General features: G+C 49.4%; 1 protein-coding gene across 1 annotated transcript; it reads left to right on the top strand.

Annotated features, from left to right (window-relative positions):
- The first annotated feature begins 210 nt into the window (after window positions 1–210).
- Window positions 211–1,905, top strand: NEUROG3 (neurogenin 3). The gene is made up of 2 exons (XM_045439793.1): window positions 211–409; window positions 581–1,905. Exon 2 carries the CDS (start codon window positions 588–590, stop codon window positions 1,233–1,235), a length of 648 nt encoding a protein of 215 aa, XP_045295749.1. The 5' UTR covers window positions 211–409; window positions 581–587; the 3' UTR covers window positions 1,236–1,905.
- Window positions 1,906–22,622: the final 20,717 nt, after the last annotated feature.

Below are 22,622 nucleotides of genomic sequence, written 5' to 3'. Positions count from 1 at the left end.
AAACAGAGCGGCGCTCCCCTCCCCCGACCCGGGCCCTTTGTCCGGAATCCAGCTGTGCCCCGCGGGGGAGGAGCGGGCTCGCGTGGCGCGGCCCCCTGGCCCCGGCGCTGATTGGCCGACGGCTCGGGCAGCAACGGGGCAGGCACGCTCCTGGCCCGGGCCGAGCAGATAAAGCGTGCCAAGGGGCACACGACTTGAGGCTCAGAAAAAATTCCGAATGGTCTCGCAGCCGCGCCAAAGACAGCAACAGTGGCCCGGGACCCCCTTTGCTCTTCGCTTCTCTTGGGCTGGGGAAACTTCCAGGCTGTGGCTCCTGCATCCTGGCTGGACTTAACAGACGAAAAGGCCAGCTAAGCTCACCACTGCTCTCGTTGCTCGCCGCTTCTACCCTTTGGCGCGCGGGAACAAGGTAACACCTGGAGGTCACAGAGCGACGGGTGGAGGGGGGAAAGGGGTCCTGTGATCCGGCGGGAGCGGAGGGGTGGCTCTTTCTCGTCATTTTTTTCCCCCTCACTTGACCCGGGGACCGGGAATTGCGCGCGGGTGGCCCACCCACGCTTACCCGGACCTCTCACCCTAGCCTCAGGATGGCGCCTCATCCCTCGGGCGTGCCAGCTGTCCAAGCGACCCATGAGACAGAACAGCCCTTCCAGGGCGCCTCGGACGCCGAAGTGACCTGCGTTGCGTCCTCTCCGCCCAGCCCGGCTCGCGTGCAGGGGGGCTGCGCGGAGGAGGAAGGGGGCGGCTGCCGAGGAGCCTCGAGGAAGCTCCGGCCGAGGCGCGGGGGACGCAGCCGGCCCAAGAACGAGTTGGCTCTGAGCAAGCAGCGGCGGAGCCGGCGCAAGAAGGCCAACGACCGCGAGCGCAATCGGATGCACAACCTCAACTCCGCGCTGGACGCCCTTCGCGGCGTCCTGCCCACCTTTCCCGACGATGCCAAGCTCACCAAGATCGAGACGCTACGCTTCGCGCACAACTACATCTGGGCGCTGACGCAGGCGCTGCGCATAGCAGACCACAACCTCCACGGGCTGGAGCCGCCCGCGCCGCCCTGCGAAGAGCTGGGCAGCCAGGACGGCGGCTCCCCGGGAGAATGGGGCTCCCTCTACTCTCCGGTCTCCCAGGCGGGCAGCCTGAGCCCCGCCGCCTCTCTGGAGGAGCGTCCGGGGCTGCAGATGCCTGCCTCCCCTACCGGTCTGCGCCCCGGCGCCCTGGCTTTCTCAGACTTTCTATGAAGGGGCCTGCGGGTCTCTGGGCGGTGGGTGCTCGGGAGAGAGGGAGGGGGCGGTTACGGGGGCCTTCATGCGAACTTGCCCTTCCAGTCTCTGGCTCGCTGACACCCGATGAGCCCAGGCGCCTACGAGGGTGACAGGCTGGATTCAATCCCCCGTCCTCTGCGTCGCGCTAACTTCAGACCACCGCACGCAGGTTGCTGCGCAAGCAGGTGGGCGTTGCAGGCTTCGAGCGTTCCCCTCCCTGCAACCACCCCAAGTCTCCCGCAAAGACGACGAGAATGGTAGCACTACGCAGCCGGAGACACTGTCTCCAGCCATCCTACCCTCACTCAAGTGTGCCAGTCTGTCTCTTACCAACCTTCCAACCAAGGTGACTTAATCCAGTATTTGATCTCTTCCGGTTTGCTCTCCTCGCCCAGCGTCTCTTCTGGAAAGACGCCGCTGACCCTCTCCGTATTAAGCCCTGGTTTCTGGCCGGTCTGCTGCCTTAATCCACGAAGGCGATCCTCCGCCTTCTCTCGGTGCACTTTTCAGAGCCATTGCCGTCCCGGGGGAGGGAGACCAGGCTGTGAACTGCGGCAGAGACCGCCTGGCTCAGGAATGTCTCTCCTCCTTCCCTGCGACTGAAGCTCCCTTGTCTTAAAAAAAAGAAAAAGAAAGAAAGAAAGAAAGAAAGAAAGAAAGAAAGAAAGAAAGAAGGAAGGAAGGAAAGAAAGAAAGAAGGAAAGAAAGAAGGAAAGAAAGAAAGAAAGAAAGAAAGAAGAAAAAGAAGAAGAGAGAAGAAAAAATCAGTTTGTAAATTATATGATATCTTTTGAAATGAATTTTGGTATGGTAAATTATATACCCCCCTCCCCTCCTTTACACGTTTGTATTTATTGATAAGATTTCACAGCAGGGGGGGAAGTCTATATTTTGTACATAAGATTATTTAGAGACTGGTGAATGAGATTTGAGCCAATAAAAAAAAAGTACCCTCAAAAAGCCTCAGCTAAGTAACTGGACTGTGCAGAAGGGAGGACCACAGCCTCTGGGGTGCGGGCCGGGGGGGGGGGCTCACTCCAAGGACAGGGATGATACTTTCTGGGGATCTGGGCCTCTCCTCTAGTTTGGGCTAAAAGATTGTGACACTGTGCTCAAAGGCAGAGAAGACTGAGTCCTGAGGGCAAGTCAGGTAAACCCACTTGGAAAGTAAGAGCTGGAAAGCTCTTAAGAAATCATTGGTCCAATTCCCTATTTTATTTATGGGGCAGTGACTTGTCTTATTCTAGACAGTGGTTTAGATCAAAGACTCCAACTAGGGCCTCTTGCTGGCCCTTTCCCCAACACCGCTAACTGGATTTAGAGCGACTGCTGCATTTGGTGAGGACGAGTAATAGCCTGGCCACAAGGTCAGAGCCCTTGGAGACACGGAACCCGGACTGGGCATCCCAGGAATGTTCCCAAAGTGCTTAGAGATCTCGCACATCTTCTGAGCTCATTTCACAGAGCCGGTTCAGGGGCGGTGGCGTCGCGGCTCAGAACTGAGCAGCGAGGAGCAGAGAGGGTGGAGGTTCCTGCTGAAATCTCTGACACCCTGGACACCCAGCAGTCTTGACTGAAAACTTACCAAGGAACTGTTCAAGGTCTCCAGCCATGCATTCTCTGTTACTCCCAAGGTAGAGTTGGGCTGGTGAGCAGCGGGACCGAAGATTATCCGGGGGGCGCTATTGGAGCACCTCTACGTGTCTGGTGGGACCCCCAGGCCTCTGGAAGCAGGTTGAGCTGTAAGAATCCGAGGAGTCTGCCTGCTGCTCAGGAATGGGAAAATGGAGGGCGGGCACCCTACCCTGGGAATTGAACCCCAGAGGCCTCCTTGGATTGGCCAGGGGAAGAAGCCGGCCAACCCCAGAGAGGCGAGGCGCCCGTTAGGGGCTGACAGCAGGAAGGCAGGTAGGTAGCTTTCCCGTTAGAGTACAAAAGTGGCAGCTGCATCGGAGTCAACGCCTCTTTTGTTTCTCTTTTGCCATCCCCACTTCTAGATGAATTTTTCCTCTAATCCCAGTAAAGGTAGCTCTGAGGAGATAGGTCTCAGTTACCAGGGACCGGAATTGGGGGCGGGGAGAAGGGCCCCAAAGAAAAGAATGAATGAAGGTGTTGTTTCGTTTCACGGCTTTAATCTGGGAGAAGATTAATGGGTTATTGGTGACTTCTGCAGCAGCCAACTTTCCACCTGGGGCACCACCCAGGGACAGGTGTCTGCAGCTCCTAGTTGCAGGGACCAAACCAGTGCCTGCTACTTGCTGGGCGTTTTGGGGGGAAGAGCATGGACAGACAAAAAGCAGGAAGGTCCATCTCTGTCTTTGCAGGAAAGCAGCAAGTATACAGACAATATTATTCAAGGCCAAAAATATTGGGTGCTGGGTAAAGGTACAAGGCACAGGATAGAGGTAGGATAGCTGGTGCCTGGGGCTGGATTGGGAGACTTGCGAGAGAGGTGGTGTTTGGGCCCAGGACTACAGATTTAGAGCAGTCCTGAAGCAGGAAGATCATTCTTCTTGTGAAAGGCTCTGGAAACTAGTGTTCAAATAGGCGGGGGACTCCCTCAGGTGCAAACGACTCCCTGAGACAGCAAAAGTGTTGACTCCATGTTCTAGGTGGATGGACGCACTGCCCAATCCCCCTCCTGCTTTTGAGGGTGCTCATTAAGGAGCCATTAGTCACTAAACGCACACAGACTGGTCCTCCGCCCCATGAATTACAAAGAAAAAAAAAAAAAAGGACAGTTTAACCAACTTGACTGCTGGGCGGCCACCTTGGGTCCGGGTGGGGGTGGGGTGGGGGATTTGACCCCAGAGCTGTCTGTCAACTCTACATTCCAAGTCAAGAGGAAGCAAAGAAAGGTTTAGGGTTTGCCAGAATCACTGCAAAGTTTAGGGCTCCCTTGGCCGGGGTGAGCTCCATCACCCTGTATGGAGTTGCTCTGAGGTAAGAAACCTCGTCCACACCTCTTTCCAAGGAGCCACTCATCTAGAAGAGCTTGGAAACATCTCTGTGAGTGGCAGATACAACTAACCAGCCCAGCCTCACCATCACCACGCCTCCCACCCGCCGCGGGCATATTGCTTTCAGAGGCTTTGAAAATCACTCAGGCTGCTCTCAGTCTCGGCTGGAAGGCCGCGCCGGCGGACTAAGCCTCAGCTCCTACAGGGCCTCCCCCAGTCTGAAGTCTGAAGTCGTCGCCTGTGCCCCAGCTCTCTGAAATCCGGACAGGGTCCCAAGCGGGGCCAGGAAAGACCCTCGGGTCGAAAGACTCTTCCCCCTCTTCTGCCTTTGTCTGAGCCCAAGCTTGACTTCCAGAAAAACAGCACATGAATCTTGCGCCAGCACCCCACCCCCATCGGCTCACACTAGCAGGTAGATTTATGGTGCCCTGCCCCCATCCCACTCCATTCCCAAGCCGGCCTTGGTTGAAAGACAAAGCGTCCCGGGGCCATTGGAATGCTAATGTCTGGGAGCCTGGCTGCTGGGCTGGCACAAAGGCTGGCGGGGCGGGGGCGCACTCTGCCCCTCCTCTCCCCCCAAGGGCCACTCTACCTGGCTGTGTGACCTTGGACAAGTCCCTGAACCTCAGCTAATTCACTGGAGAATATGGAGGAAGTCCTTAATACACTTTCACTAGATTTCTGGGTGCCTACGAGAAGGCCATGCTTGCCGTGGACACAGTTATAACCCCCCTCCCCCCAACCAGAAGCAGCGGAGAAGACCCTCAGGCCTTAGTAGCGGGGACAGTGTCGGGAGGGTATAAGGGGATTTGGATGAGAATGTGGCACAGAATAAGTGCTGAGTATATTATAATTACAATTTTACATATATGTAATTGATACTCTCTGTTGAGTTTATTTCCCCCATCCTCTTCCTTTTTAAATATCTGCAGGCTGTGCTCAAGAAAAGGAAGGGGGCATTCACTAACCATCCCTGTCTGCTCTGCCTCCAAGGGGCCAAGATTACAGACAGTGGGACACTTGAGACTGGACACTTTTTTAAAAAAAGTTTATTTATTTATTTTGAGAGAGAGAAAGAGCATGAGCAGGGGAGGGGCAGAGAGAGGACCCCAAGTAAGATCCACACTGTCAGTGTATAGCCCAATGGGGGCTCGATCCCACAAACTGGGAGATCATGACCTGAGTCGAAATCAAGAATTGGACACGTAAACCAACCGAGCCACCCAGGTACTCTGAGGCTGGCACTTCTTGTCGTAGGTCCCTTCCTACAGCAGGCAACGAGGGCAATGATGTTCACACTCATGGAAACTGAGACCCAAAGTCTTGGAAGTAGGTGACTTACACAAGGGCCTCTGTCACTTGGTGAATTACTGGAGCAAACAAGCTAGGATTGTGACCTGGCACTAGACTCGCAGGTTAGAGCTCTTTGCTCTGTGCTGGGACAGTTTGTAGTTGTTCCTGCTTTGGCTGTAGCTGCGTCTTCTGTGTCTCGGGAGGCCAAACACTGTCTAGCGCCATTGCCTTTGGCCGCCCCACCCCCTCCTTTGAAGAGGTCCCAGGCTGCTCTCTGCCCGCTCTGCTTCAGAGATCTTGAGGGCCAAGGCTGAAGCTGAGGGCGGCTGCCTGGCTAACCCTGTTGGGCTCAGACGACCTGAAAGCGCCGGCGCGCCCCTGACCATGGTGCTGAAAGTACCGTGTTGGTTCAGAGCGAGAGACGTTCCTGGGAATTTAGTGTTCTCAACGCGGAAAACCAACATCCATCTGCTCTGCCCACGTTTCTAGAGCGTAGTCCCTAGGAAGACCCCCTGTGGATGTGTAGATCCAGAATAATGTCAGGTTTCCCTGGTGTAGTGGGGAAAGCATGGACTCTGTTGCTGTTTACTGACCGTGTGACCTCAGAAAGGCCATATTTTGTCTAGGCCAAAAGACTATCCTTTGTAAATGATGGAGCTAGAATTGAGTGACCACGTTAGGAACTTCGGACAGCATCTGAGAAGTCTGAAGAGGAGCAACATTGGAAGTTTAGGCTGCAGCACCCCTAACTGGGGAAACTGGTTTGGAACTTGGCCATCAATACGGGTCTTGTTTTCTTTGGGTTACAAAGAACTTTTAGTTATTGCAAGAACAAATGCTTAAGGGAACCCTCAAAATGCATACACAGGATGGCAGAATGGTTGAGAACAGTTACTTCAGAACTACACAGACATTGGTCTGCAGCCTGGCACTTCCATTAGCTAGTGGTTTTCAGTAACTGTGAAGTTGGGACAATAAATAGTAGTACCTAATTGGACTGATTAACGTGCTTGCTTTTAGTACAGTCTAGGCTGCTTTAAATGGCAAGTATTATCGGTAGGATCTTCAACTGTCTCAAAACCTTCTTATTCTCCCAGGACTTTTTAGGAGGAGGTGCTTTTGTAGGAGGTTGAATTTCCTCTCCACCCCTGTACAGTGCAAATTGGTACAAAGGCCAGAGGCCACTTACCCCTTCCTGGTGACCCTCCTCAGCTTTCTGAGTTCCTTTCTGAGTTCCAGGATTATATATCCGAATGTCCCTTGGGCACCCCAAGTGAGACATGTCCAAAGTAGAATTCCTCTCCCCTAACTCCAAACGAACGCTGCCTTCTGTTCCTGATCTCATTAAGTATCACCACCTAGGCATCCACACTGGAAATCTATGTTTCATCTTGACTCTTCTCTCTCACCCTGCTGATTTGTCCTTCTCACTATTTCTTGAATCTGGGCTTGCCTTTACTTCCTTATGACCACTGCTTTGTTTAGGCTTTCATCCTTCCCATGGAGAGACTGCCTAACTGATCTCCATATCTCTATTTTTAAAAGTTTATTTATTTATTTATTTTGAGAGACAGTGTGTGTGCATGTGCACAAACAGGAGGAGGGGCAGAGAGGAGGGAGAAAACCCCAAGGGCAGAGCCCAATAGGGGGCCCCAGTGGGGCTCAACTTGGGGCTCGATCCCATGAACCATGAGATCACGACCTGAGCTGAAATCGAGAGTCAAATGTTCAATTGACTGAGTCACCCAGGCACCCCTGATCTCCCTATCTCTAATCTCAACACTTGTCACTCTATCATCCATGCTACGGCCAGAGTAACATGCAAATACAACATTGTCACTCTCCTATTTAAAATCTTCAAGTGGTTTGCAATCATCCCTGGGATAAAGCTCATTTCCAATAAGGAATGATGGTGTAACGTGAGTTGTGAAGTGACATGAATCTGTGTTAGTTCTCAGCTGGTTTACTAACTATCAGTATGACCATGAACATATTCCTTAACATTTCTCTAAATTTCTTCATCTGTAAAGTGAAGACAACATTGCTTTATAGGGTTTAAGCTAAAGTCAGTCACCAGTAGTTCAAACTGAGGCGAGTACTCCAGGTGGGTAGAAGCTCTGCTCCATAACATCATTTGGGGACCTACGTTCCTTCCACCTTCTTCCTCCACCGGTTCCTAAGTCTTTTCCATCCACATGGTTGAGGCTGCATTGTCATGGAAGGGGAAATATGGCATGGAGAAACCTCGCCCACGGTCTTAAAGCTGAGACTCAGAAGTAGCACATTGCAGTTCTACTCATATTCCACAGGGAAAAGATGGTCATATCATTGCACCCAACTGAAAGAGTAGTTGTATGCCTAGGAAGAAGTGAAGAATGGATTCTGGTGGTTAATTAGCATTCTGCACCACAGGGTTGTTGTCAGGATTCATTTGGATTATATATGCTATTATTATTTGTTTGTAATCATCGCAAATCGCTTACACTTATGGCCAGGGTACTGCTCCACCAGCCTCTTTTTCATAATGTTTTATCTGCCTTGACATTTACCATCCAGAGATACTGCCCTACTTGAAGGTTTCCCTTCACACACTCAGATATCCCTTCCATGCCTCTCCCACCCCACACTGCTCTCTCTGCCCAAACTCTCCAGCCCCCACCAAATCCCCAACACAGACATCACCTTCTCCAAGAAATTTTCTCTGGACTATTCCTCCGTCTTTGGTCCTGCTCCCATCATACCCTGTGCATATGAATATCTTTGTAATTACCTATTTGTTCATCTGTGCCTTCCACTGGTTTGTGGGATCTTCACAAGGGCAGGAACTGTCCTTCATGGCTCCGATAAGTGCCCACTCTCAACCATATGCCGCATGTTTTTAGAATGAATTCATGAGTTAGAACTCATTAATGAGTAAGTGAATTGACTATTGAATGAAAGGCATTTCAATTATTTGTTTAGAAATTTCTACCCTTCCCCAGACTAGCTACCACATAAGGCCAATGAATATTTGAGTAAATAAATAGATTATACGGAGACCCATTATCCTTCCTGTGTCATACCCTCCTCAGCACCAAAATAACCTGTCCTTCATTGCTTCTGGGTCTATTTTAGAAGATGCCCCATCGGATTAGGTGGGACTGGGTTATCACAATGGTATGATTATTTCTGAGCTCACTAGTAACAATGCCATTGGTCAGGTGTGGGAGATCTCTCCTGAGAGAGTCCATTAGAGCATAGGGCTTGATATCTATCGCAACCTCAGTACTTCCTAATTCTATCGCCTTGAGCAAGTTTCTTAGCTTCTCCAATCCTCAGTTTCCCCATCTGTAAAAATGAAGAAAAGCACACCTATCACAGAAGGCTTTATGAGGATTCATATGAGATGACAGATGTGTCCATACCCTTCATGTGCCTGCCAGCAATTTGAAGAAGAACTCGTTATAGTACCCACTCCATCTTTATCTTATTCCTACAGATGATTAGCTAAGAAGGCATTGATTTTCCCACATTGACTAGGGAAAGGTTATATGACATGCTCAAGCCCTGTTAATTATGGAGACAAACTGAGGCTCCTGCTATCCTAACATTATCACCAGCTATGCTGCCTCTATTGTACTACTTAGCTATTGCTCATACAAATCACACAAAAAATTTAACTACTTAAAAAAGAAACATTCATTATGCAGGTCTTCTGTGGGTAAGGAACGCAGGCATGGTTTGGCTGGGTGCCCCTGGCTCAAAGTGTCTCATGACCATAGTCATGGTGTGTCAACCAGGAATATGGTCTCACTTCACTTCCAAGCTCACTCATTTGGGCTGTTGGCAGGACTCAATTCCTTCAAGGCCATTGGACTAAGGGCCTCAGTTCTTCAGTGGCTCTGGACCAGAGCCTTCCTCAGTTCCTTGTCATGTGGGCTCTCCATAGGGCAGCTTACAACATGGCAACTGGCTGTCTTCAATTCAAGTAAGCAAGAAGATACCAAGACCAAAGCCACAATCTGTTGTAATCTAATCTCAAAAGTGACATCCCATTACCTCTGTCACATTTTATTTACTAGAAAGAAATGATTCAATCCAGCCCAAAGCCAAGGGGAAGAGATTACACAGGACATAGATACCAGAAGGCAGGAGTCATTGGGGTCCCTCTCAGAGGCTGCCCATCATACTGGCAGTAGCAAAATTTTGCTGCCCACTTTTCACACCCCAGAGTCAGACAGACACATGTGCATGTCACACACACACACACACACACACACACACACACACACACACTCACCTCCTCAGGGCCAAATACACCAGGATTCAAAAGAAGAAAGCCCAGGTGATTTAACTCCTGGAGCTAAAGCAGATGTCTCTAGTGCTAGGTTGGCTTCCAAGGGCCGAGGGACGGGGGGGGGCCACTAAGTGCACATTTGAGCCACCCCAGCTGATCTCTGACATCCATTTACTTTCACAGGCCTCCCCACCCCCACTCCTGCAGGCAGAGATTTAGGACGTCTGGGGCCTGGACATCGTACCCACTGAAGAGAAATTTACTGCCTCTAGAGAACCAGGGCCTGACTTGGGGTCTTGAATGCATCTTTTTCCCCTTTGCCTCTGCTTTATTAGGTTAATCATTGCTTGAATCGGTTGCCATGGTTTGGGCAAACCCATGGCGACTCTATAATGAAGCCTGAAAGACTCGGACCCCATTTATCATCCCCAGTGTTTGGGAGGCCCAAAGCCTCATTTGCCTCCCCCAGGGTCTGGGCACCACCCTTCTGCCTGGGGCCCCCAGGCCCCTTTTGAATGAGGAATGAACAGGTGGCGACTTGGAAAAGAAGAGGAGACCCACACAGGTGGAGTTAGCGGTACACTGCACGTCCCTCCCACACACGCTTCTGTTTTCCACACCAGGAGTCCAGACACAGACCAAACACACAGGCAGCCCTGCCAGGCGTTTTTCTTCCTGGAGAGTGGGAGGCAAAAAGTGATCTTGAGTGAGAAGGGGTCCGTGGCTGTCCTCAGAAAGGGAACTTGTGTCTCAGCAGATCCAGGTGTTATTACGCTCTTTATTTCCTGGGCACAGAGTGAGCAGCGTTGTGATCCTGAAACAGATGGGGCAAGGCCCAGTGGGGAAACCGAGGCAGACAGAGGTTCAGCAAGTTCAAGGTTACCCAGTGATGGGATAGCCAGGGTAGAATCCGGAGCTAAGAAAACTGATTATGGAAAATTTCAAAACTAGAAAGAAGAGTATAATGAATTCTCATCTTATCTATCACCCAGACTCAACAATTTCCAACTCAGAGCCCACGTACGTTTTACCCATATATTTACCTACTCCCCCCAGCACTGCCTCTGTAGATTATTTTGAAGCAAATTGTAAACATCACACAACTTTAACCGCAAATCCTTCCTCGGTATCCTTTTTGTTCAGCATAAATTGCATACTAGAGTGTAGCAGCTGAGGGCGTTGACTCCGAAAACAAAAATCCTGGGTTCAAATCCAAGCTCTGTCCCTTCCCAGCTGCGTGACCTTCAACCAGTGAACAAATACCTCTGAGTCTCCGTTGTCTCGACTGTAAAATGATGCACCGTTACCTTTCTCAGAGGACAATTGTCGGGATTGGACGAAAGAAATCAAGACAAGTGCTCAGCACCTGGGCCAGATGCAGAGAAAGTGGTGGCTTTTATTGTTCCCATTCTTGTTACTACTGTAACAGCAGCAGTGGCCATCACTGGGCAGAAGTTTGGCTTTTGGCCTCCAAAATCCAGGTCTCTTGGTAAAATCTCCTGGCATGGAGGCAAGTGCCTTGTCATTACTCTCTGCCTGACGCTGGACTCTGAGAACAGGTCTCAACAGTGAGCCTGGCTCCAGGTGCTGATGGGCCCCAGACTCTGCTGCTCACAGCCCTGCTCAGCCCTGCAGCATGAACCCCTGCCCCTGACCAGCAAGGCCAGCGACCCCCCCCCCTTCCCTTCTCCTTGCATCTTTAGGCTTTCTTTTTTTGCTCATTTTAAAATATTTATTTAAAATATTTATTTATTTTGAGAGAGAAAGAGAGAGATAGTGCAGGGGAGGGGCAGAGACAGAATCCCAGGCAGGCTCCGTGCTGTCAGTGCAGAGTCCGACTGGGGGCTCCATCTCACAACTGTGAGAATATGACTTGAGGCGAAATAGAGAGGCGCTTAACCAATGGAGTCACCCCGGGGCTTCTGACCTCTTTGCTGCTGGTCCCACTTGTGAGCAGATGCTAATATACCAGCCTAAAGTTTGCATGTGTGTGCACACATGTGCACATGCTTCTGCGTATGTGTGTGCATGTGTGACTGAGTGTGTGTGCTGTCCCCACATGTGAACTACCATATTCTCACACTTTCTGGGGCTCAGCCTGTGAGGGAGACCCCAGAAGGAGAGTAAGACCTGCCCTCTTGCAGTTCACGGTTGACTGACAAGAGAAACTATCCACACAAAGGCATGAAGACACAAGCATAGACACTAAGACCTGGAGGAGGTGAGGAAAAAACCAATCTCTGCCAAACACATAAGGTTGAAAACGGAAGAGAGGGGTAGGCAGGGGGCTCCACGGAGGCTGAGGGCATGGGAAAGGAGGCAGCCCATCTGGGTTCATTGCTTAGGTAAGGCCTAGCGCCAGTAGTGGACTTCTCCAGGGAAGGTTGATTCCGGGAAATCACACACACACCCCCAGGGAATCAAAGCTCTGAAGCATGAAAGGATGTGTCCCTCCGCCCATAGCTCCCTTTTTTAATGGCAATTAACTTCTGTTGAGTGTTTACAATGTTGAATCACAGTCCTGGCGCTTTCTGTTAGTTAGCCTTCGGGAGCAGAATTGATGATATTCCCATTTTACAGATGATGAAATTGAGGCTGAGGGCAACTCAGTGACATGTTACACGTTAAGAAGTGGAGATGGACTGAACCCAAGCTCTTCTGACCTAGAGCTGGAGGTCTTGACCGCTGCTACGTTGCATCACTGATGTGCTCTCCCTTTCCTTTCTTTAAATTGTGACTTTAGATATTTTCAACCATGTACAAAGTGGAGAGAGAGAATATGCATGCAGTCACTCAGCTTCCATAGCCACCAATTCAGAGCCAACCTTGTTTCATCTACTTACCCCAACCTTATCAACCCCAACCCTGCAAACTCATTTTTATTTCGTGTGTGGAATATGGAGTATTTCTAAACGCATCCCAGATAGCTATTATCCCACTTGTAAATTCTTCAATATCCATTTCTAAATGATAGAACTTTTTTAAAAGTTTGTATTTTTATTTTATTTTGAGAGAGAAAGGGGGGGCAGGTGGTTTCAGAAGAGAGAGAGAGAGAGAGAGAGAGAGAGAGAGAGAGAATCCCAAGCAGGCTCCATGCTATCAGTGCAGAGCCCCACCTGGGTCTCAAACCCACGAACCATGAGATCATGACCTGAGCCGAATCAAGAGCCAGAGGTTTAATCGACTGAGCCACCCAGGTGCCCTATGATAGGACATTTAAAAAAAAAAAACAGAACCACTGAGCCATTTTTATACTTGATGAAATTTAACAATTCTGTAATATGATCTAGTATCCAGTCATATTCAAATACTTCCAATCGGCTCTTTCACAAATGTACAAACAAAGAACCTCCCATTTTTTAAAATGTTTATTTATTTAGAGAGAAAGATAGAGCATGAGCAGGGAAGGGGCAGAGAGAGAGGGAAAGAGAGAACCCCAAGCAGGCTCTGCACTGTCAGCGTGGAGTCAGACACAGGGCTCAAACCCACAAACCGTGAGATCATGACCTGAGCCGAAATCAAGAGTCAGATGCCCAACCGACTGAGCCACCCAGGCACCCTAAGAACCTTCCATTTTGGATTCTCCTCTCTGCCAGCTTGAGCAAATGAGCCGGGTGACCCGCTGGAGGCCAGGACCAGGGCCAAGGCCAAGACCAGGTCAGCCCTACTCCATGGCTTGGTAGGACTGGCCCTGGGTAGGTCGATTCCTTCCCCCCTCCTCCCAAGCAGCCCCACCTGAAAGTTTGGTGACCAGCCATCCTGGTTTGACCAGGACTTTCCCAGTTTGTGCACTGCGAGTCCCTGGCAAACCCAGATGGTTGGTCACCCCATAAGGAGCTGGAAACCTGGTGCCCACCCCAACCCTCCCTCCCACTCCTAGCTCCAGCGTGGTGTTACCACCGAGAGCAGGGGGAGCCTGCCACTGAATTTCAAGGGCCCTCAAAATAACAAATAATTTACCGAAACCTTTGAGGAGAGGGCCCCAAGCCCCCCTGTCGCCAGCAGAGAATCAGGATCTTTTCATACCCAGGGGGCCAAATTCAGCAGTCTCCTCCCTCCGTCTTTTTCCCCTCTCCAGATCTAATGACAATCCAAAGAGTTCCTGATAGGGTTTTAAAAGATGCTCTTCATTCACCGTCCACCAAGCATGAAAATCCAGCTCGTTTGTCTCCATTCTTCACCCTAAAGGCCTGGCCGGCCTCAAGCCTGCAGCCTCAAACTTGTCACTCACTTTCCACGTCCTTTTGTGAGTTCGCCTTTATTTCATTCTCCTGTCTCCTCCTACGCCCTCCTCTCCCCCTCCTCACTCCATCCCGGTCCTTCCCCTCCACCCTCCCCCGGCGTTCCCCGGTTCCTCTGTCCACACAAAAAAGGCGACAGACCAGTCTGAGAATTTCTTTACAGTCCCTGTGCCCCCACCCCCACCCCAGCCTCTCCTCCCTCCCTGCTTTTAAAAAGGTGGGAGCCAAAAGCCAGCAGTAGCTCAAAGGGTTCAGGATCCAGGAACAGAATTGCCTCATGCTCTGGCTGGAAATGGCCTCAAGGACCCCTGAGTGCTGACCTTTGGCTTCACAGCTGTGAAAACCAAAGCTCAGGGAGGGGAATAGACTGGCCCAAGGTCACATCCAGAGCTAATGGCAAAGCAGGGCCCAGAGCCAAGTGTCCCAGCTTCTCCACCTGGACTCCTCCATGCAGAATTGACGGCTACTCCTCTGTCCCATGGCTCTGAATTTATTCCCCTTTTATTTTATGACTCTTAGCTGTCTGGGCCTAGGGGCATAGCTTGAAGGCCAGGGCCATGTCCAGGGCATCACCGTGCCCCTTGAATGCCTAGCACGTGATAGGTGTTTGGTGGTGGCAGTGGTGTATGTGTGTGTGTTTTTATGTTTATTTATTTATTTTGAGAGAGAGAAAGAGAGGGAGAAAGAGAATCCCATGCAGGCAGGCTCTGTGCCATGCATCTCCCAAACCGTGAGATCATGACCCCAGCTAAAACCAAGAATCTTGACGCTTAACCGACCGAACCACCCAAGCACTCTGCCCCAGCCGTGGTGTTTCTGATGAAATTGAACTGAAGGAATGTGAGTGCCAGGCTGCTTCCTGTGCTTTGGATCTCTTATCAGCCACCTTCTGGGCTGTGGCTTTGTTGCCAGGCTCAGGGTGTCCCCCTGGGCCCAGGGGAGACGAGAGGGTGAGAACACCCAAGAAAACGGAGTATGTTTCCCAGCCATTTCCCCTCCTAAGAGCAATCTGACAGTGGGTTATGTACTGACAGCAGTTAAGAGAGGGTCTGGCTCTGCCAGTCTCCATGAGTGTCATCTACGTGCCAGACCCCGTGAGCGATAAGAAAAGAGGCTGGCTGTGGAGCCACATGGGCCTTCGAAGGAGGGGAAGGTCAGGCTTGAAAGCTCATCATCAGTAGAGCATGGCCTCTTCTCTGTGACCTTGCCTACTCTTCTTCCTTGAGCCTCCACTGCAACAGCTCTGCTTAGCCACCCACCTGCCCACGCTGGAAACCTAGGCGCCAGCCTCACTTTCGGCCCTGTGGAACCCACCCTGGCCTGTTCCTCCCAGCTCTCGTCTCTGGCTCTTGACTGCACTGTTGCCCTAGACACACAGAGGCACCTGCCTGGAGCCTCCCTGTCACCTCTCCTGGTCCAGCCCACCACAGCCTCATCTCACTGCAGATCAGGTCTCTCCTCCACACAGAACTTTCCATGGAGGCGAGAGAGCTGCTCACATCTTCAGTAGGTTGTGGTGGTCAAGGGCATGGCATAGGGGTGAGTCTCCCTGGGTTCAGATTACAGATCTGCCACCTGCCAGCTTGGTGACCTTAAGCAACCTCTTTAAGCCCCAATATCATTTGTGACATAGAGCTAAGTATAGTACCTCTCCCATAGGGTGGTTATAAACGTTAAATATAGGATCTACAGTATAATATATTAAGTATACACTATATACAATATAATAATCTATAAAAGTAGGAGACTACATGAGACCATCAATGAGTGTCAGTTGTTGCTATTATCATGATTATTGTCCTTCTGGACTTAAACAATTTTTATTATGCCCATATATTACTTCAATTATTTAAAAAATTGACCCACCCTGGGGCGCCTGGGTGGCTCAGTGGGTAAGCGTCTGACTTCAGCTCAGGTCATGAGCTCACGGTTTGTGAGTTCGAGTCCCACATCGAGCTCTGTGCTGACAGCTCAGAGCCCGGAGCCTGTTTCAGATTCTGTGTCTCCCTCTCTCTCTGCCCCTCCCCTACTCACACTCTGTCTCTCTCTCAAAAATAAATAAACATTAAAAAAAATTTTTTTTAAAAATTGACCCATCCTTTCTTCTTGGCTGTATTATCAAATGCCTTAAAATGGCCAACTTCTTGGCCCAGAAATTCTTCCTAGAGAAATCATCAGAAATTACATCAGAATGTGTAAACAGAGGTATTCATAACAGCATCTTTCATAACAGTAAAAATAAGATACAAAAGAAATGTCCAACCATAGAAGACAGAGTCGATTATTATATGTTAGTTGTATTAAATATATATTATATATTTATATTAGATTATTATATATTAGATTAGTAGATTAATATTTATATCTAAAATTACATTATATATATATATATATGTATATATATATATCTCAAAAAATGAGATATAAAAGAAATGTCCAACCATAGAGGGCAGATTAAATCATTATGTATATCCAGTGGGTCTGTGCCCCATTGAAAACTGTGCTGAACTGCTAGGAATTTACCCAAGGGATACAGGAGTACTGATGCATAGGGGCACTTGTACCCCAATGTTTATAGCAGCACTCTCAACAATAGCCAAATTATGGAAAGAGCCCATATGTCCATCAACTGATGAATGGATAAAAAAATTGTGGTTTATATACACAATGGAGTACTACGTGGCAATGAGAAAGAACGAAATATGGCCCTTTGTAGCAACGTGGATGGAACTGGAGAGTGTGATGCTAAGTGAAATAAACCATACAGAGAAAGACAGATACCATATGGTTTCACTCTTATGTGGATCCTGAGAAACTTAACAGAAACCCATGGGGGAGGGGAAGGAAAAAAAAAGAGGTTAGAGTGGAAAAGAGCCAAAGCATAAGAGACTCTTAAAAACTGAGAACAAACTGAGGGTTGATGGGGGGTGGGAGGGAGGGGAGGGTGGGTGATGGGTACTGAGGAGGGCAACTTTTGGGATGAGCACTGGGTGTTGTATGGAAACCAATTTGACAATAAACTTCATATATTGAAAAAAAAAAAAGAAAACTGTGCTGAAAAAAATAACACTTGTTAACATGAGGAAGTGTTCACAACATATTGCCAAGTGGAAAACACAAACTGGCTTTTAAGCAAGATGGCAGGCGAGGCAACTTGCAAACTTCTCCACGACAAAATATCTAGAAACTCTGGAGAAGAGCTAATAAGCATTATTTCAGAGGCATAGTATGAAGCTGTTCACACAAAAGGTACATGCATGTTTATGCTTAGGAAAGAATCTGGAAAGACATCCACTGATTTCTTGACTAGACAATGACATTATAGGACTTGCTTTCATTTCCAAATTTTGGTAGTTTTTTGCACGGAGCTTGTATTGTTTTCTAATGAGAGGGGAACATTATTGATAATTTTAAAGCTTGAATTAATGAATGCAGCGGTACTTTGATTTAAAAAAAAAAAAAAAAGCCTTTGGTGGGATGGCAAAATGGCTTCTTGTTGTTTTAAGCCACCCCGTGTGTGGTCATTTGCTATGGCAGCCCCAGGGAACTAATAGGTTTTTTTAAAAAAAAAATATTGCATCTTTCTGTACCTCTTTACCCAGAGCTCACACCCCACGCCAAGTGTGTGGCAAACAGAAAAGTTCAGCAAGTGTTGGCTTCCACCTCACCTGTCGTGATGGTCAGGGAGCTGCGGTCCAGCTCTGGGCACTCCTGGAGCTCCTCAAATGTGCCCAGCCTCTGTCACGCGGCCCCAGGCTGCTGGGAGGACTGAGCTCTTCTCTCCGCTGTCCTGGTTTCTACTGTTTTAGGTTGCCTGGCTCTGGCAGCTGGCCACCCATTTTCTAGCTTGCTGCCCCTGTCACCTATGGCTGGGGAGCCAGTTATCCAAGCTTAGTGGGACCGCAGGAAAAGAAGGATACATGGTATCTAAGTGCAGAGCCATGGAACTTTCCTTTGAATGGCATGCATGAGCTTTGGGTTTTGGGCTTGATGCCATCGGGATGATGCCAGAGGATGGCATCACCTAGTGGGAGGGGCAAAGACCCCAGGGTACCAGCTGGGGGCTCTCAGAAGTGTAGCTAATTAGTATGAATGCACACTTGCTAAGGTGGGCCCGGCGCCGGCCTTAAGGGCTTGTCAGAGGGCAGCGTTTCTAGAATGACTGAGACGGCACAAGACAGATTTGGAGAGGAGTCCCAGAAGGCCACCTAGAGGTGGTGGGAATTTGAAGGAGGAAAGGACCTCAGGACAAAGAGGCGAAGACAGACAGTGAAATAAGCATGGGATTTGAGCCCAAAGCCCTGGATCGAATCCCAGCCCAGTCACTGTTAGCAATTGGTGGATATTTTACCTATATGTGAAGAATAGAGAGAAAGTAGTCTATAATAGATTATAATTAGTATAGAGTAGTATATAAGAGCATATAAATACTGCATTTACTCCACTGTTGTCATACTGTGCTTAATATATTACGAACACCTCTCAGTCTTGATGAAATACAGATCTACCTTGTCAGTTGAATTGCTTCCATTTTCTCATCTATTAAATGGTGATTACCCGCCTTGCTATGTTCTCGGGCTTAGGGGAGGTTTGAACGAGAAAACTTGCGGTACCGCAGATGTGCGTTGGAAGAGGGGTCTGTGTGTGGTTCCCGGACATTTGTCAGCCAGCCTGCTCCGAGGAACTGCACGGGCCAGGGGAGGTGGGGCGTCAATGGCAGGACAGCAGTCTTCCTGCAGCTCGTCCATCAGCACTGACAAACCTGGCCCCCTGAGGGCTCCGGCCTCAGCTGCTGGGCAACGGCAGGTATGGAGCCGGAGCCCCTCCCTGGGCCCTTGGCACCCTCCTCTTAGGTCAACAGACAGAGTGGGCTCTGTCGGCCAGGTGAGGACAGGGAAGATTAATGGAGCAGGTGCAGGCTGGGGCGGGACAATCACCTGGCCAGACAAGGTCCCCCCTGGAGATTGAGTGCCTGACACAGGCCAAGAACCAAAGCCAATGTCATTCGGTCTGGCTTGAGCTTGCGGGGAGGTGGGCTGGAGCCAGCTACGCTGCCGCCCATCCCTTCCCCCCCCCCCAACCCCTCCCCACCCACATCTCGGCTGACCTCAGGTGGCCTCATTCAGTCTCCAACGTGGGGGCCTGGAGAGGCGCCTGGAGCCCACCCTGTGGCCCTCGGCTTTAAAATACTTGTTGTTCTTATTTCTTTAATTTCCCAAGTAACTCACTGCAAAAAAAAAAAAAGTGTAGATTAGCAAAATGCTATAAATCACCCATTAATCTCACCACCCAGAGATAACCCTGTTAGCATTTAGTTGATATTATATCTCTATCTCTACACGCGCGCGCGCGCACACACACACACACACACACACACACACACACAAAGAGAGACACAGAGAACGCACTCCAGCTTTTGTCCTTGAATCTTCTTTTTACACTTAATATATTATGCACATCTTTTGGTGCCAAAGAAATATAAGTCCATTTCATTGTTTTAATGGCTAAACTCTATTTGATTGCTACCTGAGTGTTCAGGTAAAGTATCACAATATATTCAATCAAAAATCCCCAGCTGGATATTTAGGTCATGTCCGATTTTTCCCCTTTATAAATAACATTGAGATGAACATTTTTATTATTTCTTTAGGAAAATGTCCCAGAAGTACAACTATTATGCCAGAGGGTATGTGCTTTTTAATGCCTTTGGTGGGTACTGCTAAAGGGTTGTGCCTGTGTTTACTGGAGCTTGTGGATGGTGACTCCTGCATCGGGTTGAGGGGGAAATGCAGGAGGAAGGCAGCCTGTTAGGCAGAGGTTGGAAATGAGGCCAATCTAGCATGCACCCCACTGTCCAGGGGTTTCTGGTCCAGCCTCCCGTGCCGGGGAGAGAAGTCCTTGAAGGAGCAGGTGAGGAGCTTCGTAGGCTTGGGAGTGAGCCCCTAGGTGCAGCCCAGAAATCAGATTGGAGAAGGAGGAAATCTTAAGGGGACACGAAGTCAGAGAAGGCTTCCCGGAGTAGGCAAAATTTCTGACAGGTGAAAAAACCGAGGCTAAGACTATCCAGTAAGTGACCTTGGTGGACACAGCTGGTGGGCAGCCAGGACTCAACTCCAGGTCTGTCTGGCCCTGTGGCTCATGAGCCTTCCCTGGGCCAGGTTGCCACCAGAGCTGAGATTACTTTTCAGCATCAGGATAGGAGCCCTTTGGAATACGACTGGGGTCGCCGGGGGCTGGGGAGTGTGGGATCTGAGGCTGTGGAGATAGAAGGCAGGGCCTCCTACAGGCTCCCCCACCCACTAACACCACCACCACTGGCCTCCTCTGCAGGGGGCAGCCAGCTGGTGCCCTGACCTTGTGCCTCTGACAATGATTTAACCACATTAGTGGGGGTTGGGGGAGATCTGTAAAGCCGTCAATAAGGGAGGGGCTTGAACCCCAGCCTCTTGGCTCAGCTGCAAGTTGGGGGTGGGAGAACGAGGACCCAGGGAGAGGCCAGGGGACCTGGTGTTCTGCCTGCATTTCCTCCATGGGTCCACCAGGGAGCCACTGAGCCTGTGCAGTTCTCTGTCTCTTCCCCCACCCTAAGTCCAGCTTTCCTTAGTGTAACCCCAGGCAGCTCTGAAATACTGTCACTCTCCTCTCCTTCCCACGTACAGAGAGCCTGACTGGCTATAGAAAATAGCAGAAATCACATTGGCAAGGGAATCCAGAGACATGGGTTCATATCACAGCTTCCCTATTGTCTGTGCAGCGACCCCAGGGCAAGTGCGCTTAGGACAGGCAGGCAACATGCATGAATGGTAGTGACCAAGTGGAGACTGTGGTCACCTGGAGAGGCCACATACCCCTAAAGGGGCCAGCTGGTACCTAAGTCCAGCTTATTATTTCTACGCAACTGTGAAGATTTAGAATTTTTCAAGAGAGCTGGAAATTCAGATTTGTGTTGTGGAATCTTTCCAATGTTGCCAACCAACTGGAAAAATATTCAAACACAGTAGAGGACAAACAAAAAAAATTCCCAGTGTAGCCTTAGGCTAAAAATCTTTGGCCTAGACACAGAAACAATAAAGGCCAGAGGGGCCATCATTAGATATTGTCTAGCATAACCCTCTTGTTTTAGATGGAGAAACTGAGGCCAGATTGGCCAAGAGAGGCATAACTTGATTAAAGTCACATAGTGAATTAGTGGCCCTGCTGGGCAAGGAATCCAGGCCGTCTGCCCCTGGTTTGTGCCTTTGCCATAACTTGCCTGGTTGAGGGGCCAGTGGGGAGACACTGGGGGTTCTGAGCAGGGAGTGAAGGGAGGAAAGCTGAGCTCCTCCTTCTGTACCAGGCTCACTTCAGTCCACTATGAGCCCAGGGATCCGGCACCCAGATCCACCATCGCTCCCTCTCTGTTCCAGAACTCTGTGTTCAAGTCCCTGTGGTCAAATACACAAGGCGGGTAGGGGAAGGGTCTAGCACCCTTGCCCTGTCAGGGACTTGACTGACAAGCTACCCACTGTGGTATATGGCGGGGGCCAGGGACGCGGGGGGGGGGGGGGGGGGTTGGGGGTGGGGTGGTGATCACTTAAGGACTTACAATAGGCTTGCTTCATAGCACTTATCACAGTCGGCCATCAATGATATGATACCATCTCATGGATAACCTAAGAACTTTACAACAGTACACTTCTCTTCTCCCCTGGTATCCTTTAGGCCATTGTTGTCATACGTTTTCTGATAGTCTAACCCTCCAAATATAGCATTATTATTTTTGTTTTATACAGCCAACTATCTTCTTCAGAATATTTTATACTTATCCACGTGTTTATCAACTCTTGTTTTCTTCATTCCTTTGTGTAGATCCAAGTTTCTACCTGGTATCATTTTCCTAATCCTAAGGAGTTTCCTGTAACCTTTCTTTCTTTCTTTCTTTCTTTCTTTCTTTCTTTCTGAGAGAGGGAGAGAGCATGAGTGAGGGAGAGGAGGAGGGAGAGAGTGAGAGAGAAAGAGAGAGAGAGAGACAGAGACAGAGAGAGAGACAGAGAGAGAGAATCTTAAGCAGGTTCTATGCTCAATGTGGAGCTTGACATGGGGCTCAATCCCATGACCCTGGGATCATTGACCTGAGCCAAAATCAAGAGGTGGACACTCAACTGACTGAGTCACCCAGGTGCCCCCTATAACATTTCTTATAGAGCAGATCTGGCAACAAATTCTGTCACCTTTAATTTGTATGAAAAAAAAATTTCATCTTCATTTTTTGAAAGTATTTTCCCTGGGCGTAGAATTCTAAATAAACAGGCTTTCCCCCCCGCACCCCCACCCCCCGCAGTTTAAAGATGCTGAGTCACTGCCTCTCAGCTTGCATAGTTTCTGATGAGAAAACTATCTCTGTCCCTGGGTGCATGTTTTGTTGTGGTTTTTGTTTTTTCATTTCTCTGACAACTTTCAAGGTTTTGTCTTTATTGCTGGCTTTCAGCAATTTGATTGTAATATTCTTCAGTCTGATTTTACTGGTGTTTATCCTGCTTGGGGTTCATTGAGCTTCATTCGTCTTTGGATTTATAGTTTACCGCAAATTTGAAACTTTTGCCCATGATTTTTA

This window comes from Leopardus geoffroyi, chromosome D2, assembly GCF_018350155.1.
Source record: "Leopardus geoffroyi isolate Oge1 chromosome D2, O.geoffroyi_Oge1_pat1.0, whole genome shotgun sequence".
In the NCBI taxonomy this organism is placed as follows: domain Eukaryota; kingdom Metazoa; phylum Chordata; class Mammalia; order Carnivora; family Felidae; genus Leopardus; species Leopardus geoffroyi.
Note: the sequence above shows the minus strand (reverse complement) of the source record. Positions and strands in the feature narration are given on the sequence as shown.

Bases quoted from the DNA above. Each gene is read 5' to 3' on its own strand.
- NEUROG3 (XM_045439793.1), top strand. From the start codon at position 588: ATGGCGCCTCATCCCTCGGGCGTGCCAGCTGTCCAAGCGACCCATGAG.